This window comes from Esox lucius, chromosome 22 (genome assembly GCF_011004845.1).
Source record: "Esox lucius isolate fEsoLuc1 chromosome 22, fEsoLuc1.pri, whole genome shotgun sequence".
Classification (NCBI taxonomy): Eukaryota; Metazoa; Chordata; class Actinopteri; order Esociformes; family Esocidae; genus Esox; species Esox lucius.
The window spans coordinates 23,344,059-23,356,803 of record NC_047590.1 but is presented as its reverse complement, the minus strand read 5'-3'; the positions used below and the strand labels follow the sequence as shown (position 1 = coordinate 23,356,803).

General features: G+C 37.1%; 1 protein-coding gene across 5 annotated transcripts in view; it reads right to left on the bottom strand.

Moving 5' to 3' along the window:
* The window catches only part of LOC105007064 (nck-associated protein 1), a 65,559-nt gene that overhangs the window by 17,464 nt on the left and 35,350 nt on the right, over positions 1-12,745 (bottom strand). For 2 of the 5 annotated variants that reach the window (XM_010865837.5, XM_010865839.5), the window contains 13 exons: positions 11,854-11,902; positions 11,365-11,521; positions 10,984-11,010; positions 7,979-8,035; positions 7,794-7,890; positions 6,756-6,862; positions 6,020-6,152; positions 5,810-5,891; positions 5,321-5,379; positions 1,661-1,806; positions 1,233-1,365; positions 686-805; positions 264-403 (listed from right to left, as the gene is read on the bottom strand). In XM_010865837.5, coding sequence (XP_010864139.1) covers positions 264-403; positions 686-805; positions 1,233-1,365; positions 1,661-1,806; positions 5,321-5,379; positions 5,810-5,891; positions 6,020-6,152; positions 6,756-6,862; positions 7,794-7,890; positions 7,979-8,035; positions 10,984-11,010; positions 11,365-11,521; positions 11,854-11,902 — 1,307 coding nt within the window. The remainder of the gene's footprint in view (positions 1-263; positions 404-685; positions 806-1,232; positions 1,366-1,660; positions 1,807-5,320; positions 5,380-5,809; positions 5,892-6,019; positions 6,153-6,755; positions 6,863-7,793; positions 7,891-7,978; positions 8,036-10,983; positions 11,011-11,364; positions 11,522-11,853; positions 11,903-12,745) is intronic. The other 3 variants (XM_010865840.5, XM_010865841.5, XM_010865838.5) reach the window with 2 other exon arrangements.

The following is a 12,745-nucleotide window of genomic DNA, read 5'->3' as shown; positions in this document are numbered from 1 at the left end:
TACAGACAGACACAGACAGACAGACACAGACAGACACAGACAGACAGACACAGACAGACAGACACAGACAGACAGACACAGACAGACAGACAGACACAGACAGACAGACAGACACGCACCAATTAGGTTTAAGTGCCAAACTCTATGGAATAAGATTTTTTACCCTTTTTGAAACAGCAACCTTTCTGTTACTGGCTGAACACTCTAATCACTAGGCTGTCAGTTGCCACAGCTTCACACATAAGCACGCACAAACAACTCACTTGGTCACCAGGAGCCTGTTTTTCCTCATGCTCTCAACACCCGGCTTCTCTCGCTCAGGCTCGCCTTTCTTCCCAGTCTGCTTTTTGGACTTCTTGTTCACTGCCTGACTAATGGTTTTGGCACAGTGCTTAGGTAGTAGCTGCAAAAATAATAAAAAAAATACATGAAAAAATATTATATTGCACTATAAGAAGTTATACTACTGATTTCATAAAACAGATACATTGTCAATAAAGCTCACTTGTATAGCACATTAAGACCTCGCCTGTGGATTCATTATAATTTTTAAGACAAAACTTATGCTAGAATCAGCACCGTGGATAACATTCACTGAACTGAAGTAACTATAGGAAAGACAGTGGCTGAGAAAGTGACAAATGGATTATGATATACCATAGTCCCCATGTCGTCGAGCTCTCACCTGATCACTGAGCGTGCATTGCTCTGTGCAGATGTCAGTGATGAGGTTGCGCGCCTGCTTGGCCATCTCGTCCAGGAACATGTTGCAAAGTGATAAACTGCGGTCGCCAATGTGATGCCGCTGGGAGAACACAGGGAAGGGACAGGTAGTTAACCACTCAGGAGCATTGTGTGGCAGGATTTGAAACAGGGAATTGTTTGCAAAATAATTTAGAAATTCTCTGTATGATTTCATTTCAAACTGTGAATGCAACATTGGGAGGCCTTAGGATGCACTAATGTTAACAAGAGATTAGTAAAATCATGTGGATGCAACACAGGGAACTTATAAAAACTTCTAAGGATATTTAAAAATCCCTTTAGGGAGGCTCTGGAATCCGGAGTGAATAAGCTGAGAGGGAATACTAAGAATCCTCCAACTAGAAGTTCTGAAAAACTAGATTATTTAAGGCATTTTCCAGCATTAGAATAGGAATTGTAGATAAGGATGTGAGAGTTATGCCTCATAATGTTGTTCATTTTTAATCATGTTGATTGCGGGGCCTTACCTCTTCGGGACAGAGCTCATGGGTGCAGCTCATGAAGTGTGTGCACAAAAGGGGGAAGGAGATGGAGTGGCGTGACTGTGAGGGTAGCTCCAAACACTGCTGAAACATCTTCTCAAATGCTCGGCTATAAAAGCTATCATCGCAAAAAAAGGGCACAAAAAAAGGTATGAAATCCTTCCAAACTACGACAATCAAGTTAATTGTGCTTCTCATTTAAACAGACTAGTCAGCAGAGAGTCACACGACTTTGGTTTAAGGACAAGCATATTCAATTCAGAACACCCCAATTACCTTATTTTGTATTAGGAAAATATATACTGTTAACACTATTACACTTTTGTAATATGTTTACCTTTTGAATAGTATGTACTTGAGCTTCACATGAGCTTGTAAAGTGATATTTTCAGACTGTTAGCTTATTTTCATACCAAAATATGGAGAGGTCTGAGGTCTCCACAAGCAACTCTACCAAGGAGTCCACCATCTTGGTGTGGAATATGATGGTGTTCATCATCTTGCCCAACTCTCGGTGATCAGCAATCCCCAAAGAGGCTTTGGACACACTGGTGTAGGCCTGGAGAGGGACAGATAAAGTTTCATCACATAACCAAAGTCCACAATCTACACACAAAACCCCATACTGACAAAGCGAAGGGTTTTTCACATTTGTGCCTAAGTATTGTAAATAAACTCTTACCATGTAAATACCTACTTTACTCAGACAATTTATATATTACTTTGTGTAAGCATCTTTGGCAAAGATCACAGCTTCGGATCTTTTCAGGTATGCAGATACTAGCTTTGCACACCTGAAATTGGGCAGTTTTTCACATTGTTTCACATTGTTGGTGAACTGTGATCTTCAGGTCACCCCACAGATGTTCAATTGTTTAAGTCCAGGCATTGGCGGTGCCACTCAAGGACATTCACAGACTTGTCCGGAAGCCACTCCAGCATTGTCTTGTTTGTGTGCTTCAAGTCATTGTCATGCTGGTGCATCTTCACCCCAGTCTGAGGTCCTGTGCACACTGGATGAGACTTTCTTCAAGGACCTTAGAGTACTTTGCTCCATTCATCACTCACTTAATCCTGATCAGTCTACCAGTCCCTGCAGCGAAGAAGCATCTTCGTAACAAGAAGCTCCCACTACCATCCTAGCCAATTGATGGAGTGAAGCAGAGCAGATTTGTTAGAGTGGCCACTGTGTTTTAATCAACTCCCTAACCTATCAATCAACCTAAGCCCTTTTTGCCAGTTTACTTAGTTTTCTTAAACTCTGGGAAGTCTTGGTGGTTTCAAACTACTATTTCACAATGGAATGGAGCTCAATGTGCAATTATTTAGCTTATTACTCTGACATGGACTGTTACAGTGGATATAAAAAGTCTACACACCCCTGTAAAAATGCCGGGTTCTTGTGACTTAAAAGAATGAGACAAAGATAAAACGTGTCAGAACTTTTTCCACCTTTAATGTGACCTATAATGTGAACAATTCAATTGAAAAACAAACTGAAATCTTTGAGGAAAAAAAAAAAAACTCACAATAACCTGGTTGCATAAGTGTGCACACCCTTAAACTAATACTTTGTTGAAGCACCTCTTGATTTTATTACAGCACAAAGTCTTTGTGGGTATGAGTCTATTAGCATGGCTCATCTTGACGTGGCAATATTTGCCCACTCTTCTTTTCAAAAGCACTCCAAATCTGTCAGATTGTGAGGACATCTCCTGTGCACAGCCCTCTTCAGATCACCCCACAGATGTTCTATTGGATTCAGGTCTGGGCTCTTGCAGGGCCATTCCAAAACGTTAATCTTCTTCTGGTGAAGCCAAGCTTTTGTGGATTTGGATGTGTGCTTTAGGTTGTTGTCGTGCTGAAAGGTGAACTTCCTCTTCATCTTCAGCTTTCTAACGGACGCCTGAAGGTTTTGTGCCAAAATTGCCTGGTATTTGGAACTGTTCATAATTCCCTCCACCCTAACTAAGGCCCTGGTTCCAGCTGAAGAAAAACACCCCCAAAGCATGATGCGGCCCCCACCATGCTTCACTGTGGGTATGGAGTTCTTTGGGTGATGTGCAGTGTTGTTTTTGCTTCAAACATACCTTTTGGAATTATGACCAAAAACTTCAACCTTGGTTTCATCAGACCATAACACATTTTCCCAGGTGCTTTTGGGGGACTTGAAGTTTGTTTTTGTAAGAAAAGGCTTCCGTCTTGCCACCCTCCCCCATTCATATAAAGAATACGGGACATTATTGTTGCATGTAGAACACAGCCAGAAATTCCTGCAGTTCCTTCAATGTTGCTGTAGGCCTTTCGGAATCCTCCCTGACCAGTTTTCTTCTCGTCTTTTCATCAATTTTGGAGGGACGTCCAGTTCTTGTAAATGTCTATGTTGTGCCATATTTTCTCCACTTGATGATGACTGTCTTCACTGTGTTCCATGGTATATCTAATACTTTGGAAATTATTTTGTACCCATCTCCAGACTGATATCTTTCAACAATGAGATCCCTCTGATGGTTTGGAAGCTCTCTGCAGACCATGGCTTTTGCTCTGAGATGCAACTAAGACAATGTCAGGAAATTGTACTAGAACAGCTGAACTTTGTGATTAATCAGAGTCACTTTAAATTATGGCAGGTGTGTAAAGACGTCTATTTAACATGAGTTTTAAAGTGATTGGTTAATTCTGAACAAAGCCACATCCCCAGTTATGCAACCAGGTTAATGTAAGGTTTTTATTTTTCATTTTTCCCCCTCAAAGATTTCAGTTTGTTTTCCAATTGAATTGTTCAAATTATAGGTCACATTAAAAGTGGAAGATGTTCTGACATGATCACAAAATCACAAGATTTATAAATTATTTAAAAAACAAAATGTGGAGAAAGTGAAGGTCTCTGAATACTTTCAGTAGGTACTGTATATAAGTTGGAAAAATCATGATCAAAGTTGTATTGGCATCAACATTTCATAATAAAATTGGATTGTGAGGTCCTTGGCCATTACAAGTTCAACTAAATAGTTAATTTACCTTGTATTTATTGTGTTTTGTGTCTTATTTTAATATCTATATTATCATCTTTATGAATGCTCTGTTATTATATAGCTTGCAAACAACTAATTAATAAATGAATGTGTTAATTATGTGTACACTGAAAATAAACTTGGGAACTAGCATGCAAATGATAATTACATGTGGACCGTAACAGTTTTAATCAGGATGAAGACAGACAGCAAATAAGTATGTGAATATATTAATTGTGTGCCTGGCTTCTTGCTAAACAAAGAGTAATTAACTAAAGAGGGAATTAACTTACCGCTTCTTTTGGCTAGATTAAGAAGATATTAACATTTGTAGTTAGCAGTCTTTACTTCAGCAATTGAATTCAAGCCTGCTCATTAAAAAAGTGTGATTGGGAATTAACTATTGAGACCTGTGGCTACCAACCATGCTCTTCAGATATGGATACCGTGGTTAACAAGGCAAGGTTACTACAACATTTTCTTTCTTACCATGACTGGTAAACTGATCTATCTGCCTTTCTATATATATATATATATATATATATATATATATATATATATATATATATATATATATATATATATATATATATATATATATATATATATATATATATATATATATATATATATATATATATATATATATATATATATATATATATATATATATATATATATATATATATATATATATATATATATATATATATATATTGCGCATGAGCAAATGTGTTTACCTGTCTTTCAACTTAAACGCAATTTATCTTCCATTATTCTGACAACTGCTGAAAATGTAATAGAACAAACGGTGATGTCCAGAGTTGTCGAAAAAACATCAATGTACTTGTTAAAAAAATATTTGTACTGGTGAACGTTTGTTAATGTTTTTTGGCAAATGTAGTCTACAACATGTCAGTGTTCCACAATACAGTTGGCAGTGTGTAATCTGCAAGGCAAATGGTGAAACAGCACAATGAGATTTTCATTGGAAACATTTAAAAAGATATGGCTTTAGATATGGCTCCCATTAACAGCCCTAGGGTTTTGGCAGCTTACCTGCAGACGAAACCAATCCAGCCTCATGCCCCGGAAATCAAACACGTCTCCATCCTCCACTGCAACACACAGATGAATAATGCACTTCTTATCCTTATTTTAACTATGGGCACTGTACCGACCACAGTGCTCATACATCAGGGATACAAACCGCTGAGACAAAAAAAATTAAAAAAAGTAATTACAGTATTTGTCACCTGACAGCGAAAGTTATACCCCTGGCCTGTGCTTTTAGGTGGATGGATAGTTAATCACAAGGAATATGCTATGTCATATGAATCTGATACTCTTGATTCAAATCGAGCATCACACTCTGAAATCTGAGATATTCCTGTATACTCTCCCCACTCACTCAGTATACTCTCTTCAGATCTACATGATTCAAATGGGTGGGCTATTTTGTGATGAAAGTGGAAAATATCTTCAAAATGTGACACTTTTGCATGTATGAGACACTCAGGAAAGGCAACAAGGCAGACAGTTGAATACCTTGCTTCACGCTGAGGGAGGTCATGGTGTTCACAAATGAGGACATGATGATAGACTCATCCTCAGGGCAAACTGAGAGGTTCTGAAAGGATATGTGTAATCATTATCTTAAAATGTCTCAGTTTGTTTAATGCAAGATACAAGCATGAGTGTGGGCGTATCGACATTCACATGTTAATGTGTGTTTGTTTAGAGGGGTGGGGGGTTCACCTGTACAAGCTCATTGAGAACCACTGCATCAAAGCCGGAGAGGTACTGCACATAGTACCTTTGCATTACGGGACCGTATTTCCTGACATGTGCCCTGAGCTCCTCCATGTAGAAAATTAGCTCTGCAATGTGCCTGAAAAGCAACATAAAAAAAGCAGAACTCAGTGGTGTATTCATTGGGGTCCACTGTAGCAAACATTTTCTTATGTTTTGTAAGGAGCAATTACATTTCTGTGCTGGATGATAGGGACAAAATAATAAAAAAATATATATTGCTAAAAAGATTTGCTTCTCAATGAAATATCAATATATTGCTTTCAAACGGTCAGCAATAACTTAACATTCAGTAAATGCTTCTATATATAGAATTATACCTAGGACAAACATAAGCATTGTACAACCATAAGATGCACAATCTTAAGAAGTATTTTATGAAATTAGTATAATGTAATGTATCAGACTGTTATGAATGGTCAAATTGTGGAACTACACAAGTGTTGTAATAATATTGCACTATATAAATTAAAGATTTAAGCCCAAACAAAAATGTAATTGTTGTGGTGTTTTAGTCTACAAAGAAGCCCAAAACAAGTAGTTCAGCAAGTAGTTCCGCAATCTAATTCTAGCAATCTACAAAAAATACATTATTTAATAATAACAAATGTTAATTAGAAGCAGTAAGCTCTAGTGTTTCCATCCCAGATGTGAATTTTGTACCATCAAGAATACAGCTTACTTATCAATAAAGTCATCCGTGCTTTTTTTCTGGATGTTGTCTGCATGTCGGAGGAGCCAGATGATCTCATCTCGGGCAAAAGAGAGAGCCATGAAGACAAAAAGAGCCTGTGGGAAAACAATCTAGGCCTTTAGATTCAAAAAAAGAGAAGGGAAAACTGGCACCAATGTACTATCCAAACAAAATAAATAAATAGAGGAGGAAACTTAGAACTGTTTAGAAGTGAATTAGAACTGTTATAAGCATTTATGAACTTGTATCACCCTCTAGATGGACTCAGTGTTGCTGAATATAGACGATAACTATTAGTGTGTTGTTTATGGAACATATCAAAATTATACATTCGTTGAAAATGAAAAACGGAAATATCTCATGTACATTAGTATTCAGACTCTTCGGCATGACACTCCAAATTGAGATTAGATGCATCCCGTCTCCCTTAATTGACCATTGAGATGTATTGAGATGCATCTAGAACTTGATTGAGGGCCACCTGTAGTCAATTCAATAGTTAAGAGATGACTTTGTTTTGGCACACACCTGTTTATATAAGTTGCCACACCTAACAATCCATGTCAGAGCAGAAACCAAGCAATGAAGTCCAAAGAATTCTCTGTAGACCTCCAAGAATTATGGGGAGAGAAATCTGGGGAATGTTATATTAAAATTGCTAAAGCATAAAAGGTTCCCAGGAGCACAGTGGCCTCCATTATTGTGAAATGGAAGAAGTGTGGAACCACCAATACTCTTCATAGCTGGCTAAGGGCCTGCAATGAAGAATGAGAGAAAGAGAGAAACTGTCCAAAACCAGATGTGGAAAGCTAGAGGCATACCCAAGAAGACTTGAATCTGTGATTGCTGCCAAAGTCGTGTCTATAAAGGACAGAATAAAGGGTTTGAATACATGTATAAAATGAAATATTTCCGTCAGTTAATTTTCAATTCCCAAAGATTTAAAAAAGCATGTTATCACAGTACTGTTAAGGGATATTGTGTGTAGAATGAGATTAAAAGGATATGTTTCAGGGTTCATTATACCTTTGGCCCAAGTAGTCCAGGTTGGTCGGCAAGAACTGTGGCCAACTCTTTCAGAGCAGACCTAAGAAACTTGCGCCTTTCTCTGTGCATGGATCCACTGTAATGAATGCAAAATGAACAAGACAGTAACAAGTGTATTGCAAGGCAGTAAAAAGAAAACAGTAAAAATACTAGGAAATACTCACGCATGAGACAGTGCTTGTTCCTTGCATTCTTTGATATCATTTAGGCGTTTATTGTAGCTGGAAAATATTGGACTTTGTAAAAATGCTGAAATTCTGTACACATTTACCATGATACTTTCATTCTGTTAAAATGTCCATTCAGCTGTCCATTACAAGACATTGGGGATTGATTGCAATAATAAATCATCATTATTAAAATAAAACAAAACGATGAAAAAGCAAACCAACCAAAGACTACCCACCTGTTTGATTTGTTAATACAAATGTATTCAATTAAAAAAGTAATTCATTAAACAGTTAATCTGGTTGGCCAAAACAAAATCCAGATCTAATTACTTTGGTGAATGCAATCAGGGTTCCAATAACAAAATGTGTCATACTATTTTATTTTTATGTCTCCTTCACTCTGTCTCTGGAAGTAAAGTAACACTAAATAATTTTTATATACACCGCTCAAAATAATTAAGGGAACACGCAATAATCACAGTATAACAACAATTCCATTAGACTTCAGGGATATCATTCTGTCCAGTTAAGAAGAATTTGCGATTGTGAATTAGTGTCACCTGTTTTGGTGCAAATGAAAAGTGACAACATGTGCACTGGAGAGGCAACAGCAAGACAACCCCTAAAAAGGGAATGGTTTTGCAGGTGGTGGCTACTAATCCTTCCTGACTGATTTTTCTCTAGTTGTGCATTTTGCTAGTGTCATTGTCACTACTGGTAGCATTAGGCAGTACCTGCAGCCCATTCAGGTTGCACAGGTAGTCCAGTTATCCCATGATGGCACATCCATACGTGCTGTCGCATGGGTAGTTGTGTCTCCCACTATAGTCTCAAGAGCATGGAGGAGATATCAGGCTGTTACACGAAGCGACAGAAACATGTTTGTCTATTAAATAATAGCCTAATATTGCAAACTTAGGCTACATTAAGGTGCATTGCAAAACAATTCTAAACTACATTTAAACAATGAAATTTAGAAGCAAACAAATTTCAGTAAATGATCTGACACCCTATGAAAACGGACATAATTCGCATGGTAGGCTATTTGTTGAGAAGTTTCTAACATTGGCTTCAGAATCCCCTATACAGACTGGAAACATGATTTTGGACTATAAAAATAATTGTAATATGGCATATCAGGGAATTAATAATTGCGACAGCACTAGGTGTAGCCTATACGCTCAGTTCGCAAAGATTGTGAAGAGTTCATTCTGCAGACAAATGTCGATGAAAAACATTTGTTGGATCAAAGTGTTTTATTGCTGTTTAAATGCAGGCCATTACATGGCTACTTGCAGTTAGGCCCGGAAATACTTGGACACTGACAATATTCATAATTTGGGTATGCCATCACAATGAATTTGAAATGAAAGTGCCTTCAAGGGGTTGAACAAAAACATAATATGAAACATTTAGGAATTGCAATAATTTTCATACAGTCCCCTTACTTCAGGGGCTCAAATGTAATTGGAAAAATTAACACAATCATAAATAAAATGTTAATTTTTTATACTTTGTCAAGTATCCTTTGTGATGCTTTGCCAGACCTTGACCGCAGCTGCCTTCAGTTGTTTGTTCGTGGGTCTTTCTGCCTTAAGTTTTGTCTTCAGCATGTGAAATGCATGCTCGATCGGGTTGAGATCAGGAGATTGACTCAGTTATTGCAGAATATTCCCCTTCTTGGCCTTAAAAAATTCCTGGGTTGCTTTCGCAGTATATTTTGGGTCATTGACCTTTCACCTGCTTAATTGATGAAGAAATAACAAAGGCATAGCCCACACCTGTCCATGAAGCAGCTTTTGAATCAATTGTCCAATTACTTTTTGTCCCTTGAAAAAGAGGGGGCTACATTTTAGAGCTGTAATTCCTACACCCTTCCTCAAATTCAGATGTGAATAACCTAAAATGAAAGCTGAGAGACTGCACTTTAAGCCCATTTTTATTATTTAACTGTAACTTGAATATATTTTGGTAAACAGACAAAATAACAACTTGTGTCAGTGTCCAATAACTTGTGGACCTAATTGTAAAACATATTTCCGGTAGCTGTTCCATATGGCCAGAATTCAAAAATGTTAATGGACATATTGGCCGTCAAAAGAAAGTATAGCGTAAACTCTGGTGTTGCCCTAATGTTCTTGAGCAGTGTATATTATTTACTTAGCAATGATAAAAATGTATTTAAAAACAAACTGCTCTTGAAACTCAGGGCCGACTAAAATAGGCAGCTAGCAGTCTACTTTGGATTTACACATCAGTGAGTTGACACTTGATTTAAAATGTAACATTCCTGTTGTAAAGCTAAATTCAAAATTAGAGGTCAACTCACCAGAATTTTTTTTGAATCAATGTTTTCCCAATATCATATTTTGTCAAAGTTATATTTATGTTAAATTCTCATAGCCAAAATAAAGATACAACCTAAATATTCCCCAGTGTAAAATGATTTGTTATAGTTTTTTTCCCTTAAATAGTATATTAAAACAAACAAACAGGAAAAAAATGAAACTTAACTTGCGTGGAATTTCAGCAATTTTTACACATGACCTTACCTTTTTTATCCACCAAAACAGTTTCTTTTTATATACAACACCAAGGTTTGGACACACACATTCACTTGAATGACTAAGTGTCCAACTTTTGACTGGTACTGTACATTGTTTTGTTACAGAGAAAATTGGTTGCCACATTACGCTGAATCATACTTGACTTCAAGAAGAATACATTTTGTCTAAGGATTGTTAAAATTATCCAAAACATTCCAAACCATCTCCTATTACACCACAACAACTACACATTTGTTTTCATCCAGCAGTCCATCCATTAAACTGATTACATCAGTTAATAAACTTTCTCTGTGACAAAACATCATTTAAAATAAAAAACCTTTTGGGGAGCTAACCAAAGGGGGAACAACATGTAAAAATGCCATGTGCAAAAATGTGCGAATTTTCCCTTTAAACTTAAGCTTAAATGAAAAGTGAAAATAGTATAATAACCTTGGTACAGATGACTTTGGACTGATACTTGAAATTCAGCACGAACAAAAAAACAAAACAAAAAACATTAACTTTTGTATTTACTCAGACCTAGAAAAAAAACAATTACAACATATTTCATGAGTCCTCATGCAGCTCCACAGAAGCTTCGCATGCACAGTCAGCCCAATTCTTATGCTTTTGACCAGTCACATCAGATATTTTTAAATTATAACTTTTTAGGGGCTGATCCGATTGGTCAAAGTTAGTTAAACGATTGGAATCATTCTGGCTGTGTAAACGTAGCCCCAGGCAGCAAGTGAAAATTGTGTATTATGAGAGTATAGTATGGTTTATCATTGTATTGAAACTCTAAATGTGGTGTGTTGGCAAGCAACTTACCCGCGGATGTTGACAAACAGGTCCTCACAGGCCTTGTGCATGTGAAAGACCTCATCCCTAAAAAGACAGAGGCAGGTGCTGCTCTGGAGGGCCAGCTTCCACAAGCTAAGTGCTGCTGCGTCAGTACTAAGGACCGCGTGGCACAGGATGAAACCAACTGGGGAGGGACAGTAAGTTAATAAAGTAGTTCTGTAATAATTGCAAACGGCTACTTAAATCAAAAATGTTTTTGTAGAGGGAAGCCAATTGGGTACAAGTACAAGCCATAAACAAGGTGGCACTCTGTCATACAAATATACCTCAAATCCTTCTTTTCAACCAGTGTTTAATGCCGCCAACATTGCAATATTCATTAATATTAACGAATCTCGATCTCCATTACATTGTGGGCAGATATTAACCACAAGATAATTGATTTGTTCTAGTTAAAAAAAAAAAAAAATTAACTCCCCCTGAACAATGAGTTAATAATTTGTGCAATCAACTTACACACAATCCATTTCTCCATGCAGTCTAAAGAGAGGTATTCACATGGCATCTGCAAAGGAGAAAATGAGTTTGTCAGACGTGGTAAATTCAGTTCAAATCAATTCACACATGGTATTTTTGGAAGATCGCAATTAGCATTTGCTGACGCAGTGGCTACTATTCCTGAGGTCCAAACAGAAGTCAAAACACAGCTCAATAAAATATGCTACACTACATGCAACACCATGAAACACAACAAGGCTTGACAACTAGAATTATTTGTATGATGTTTGAATTATGACTTGTTAATAATCTGGACTAACAAGAAACCAGGCAAGCCCAGTTCAGCCGGACCGCAATAGAAAGTATTGCCCTCTTGAGATTCGAACCCGGGTCACCCACGTAAAAGGCTGTGTTGCTAACCACTACACCACAGAGCTCTACGTTGAACAGGTGTCCGTATAGCCTCATGTCTATGAACAAATCCTAGTATGCCACTTGCCGTTTTAACAGCAAATAGGCCTTTCGTGAATGATATTGATACAGTTAAACTGACAAACATTTCTTACTATGTTTACCTCCACCACAAATATCGTCTATGAACAATTAGCTTTTGCCACTGGCCGTTTGAAAAGCTTATTGGCCAATAATAGGCTTTACCAGTATCTACTAACTGGAATAGTCATCAGATTTGAGCAATTGCTAGCAAGTCAGCCAAAGCTATTTAATTTCATAAGAATGTATTTTTTTTCTTTCATGGCATAACAACATACTTTTTTCTTTCATTTGTGAATGATATTGATATAATAACTATCAAGAAAGGTTACGATAACTAACTTTTTCATCAACTGAAATGACGAGAAATCGTGGAAATAAAATAAATGACGTTGTTCACAGCAGATTAACCATAACG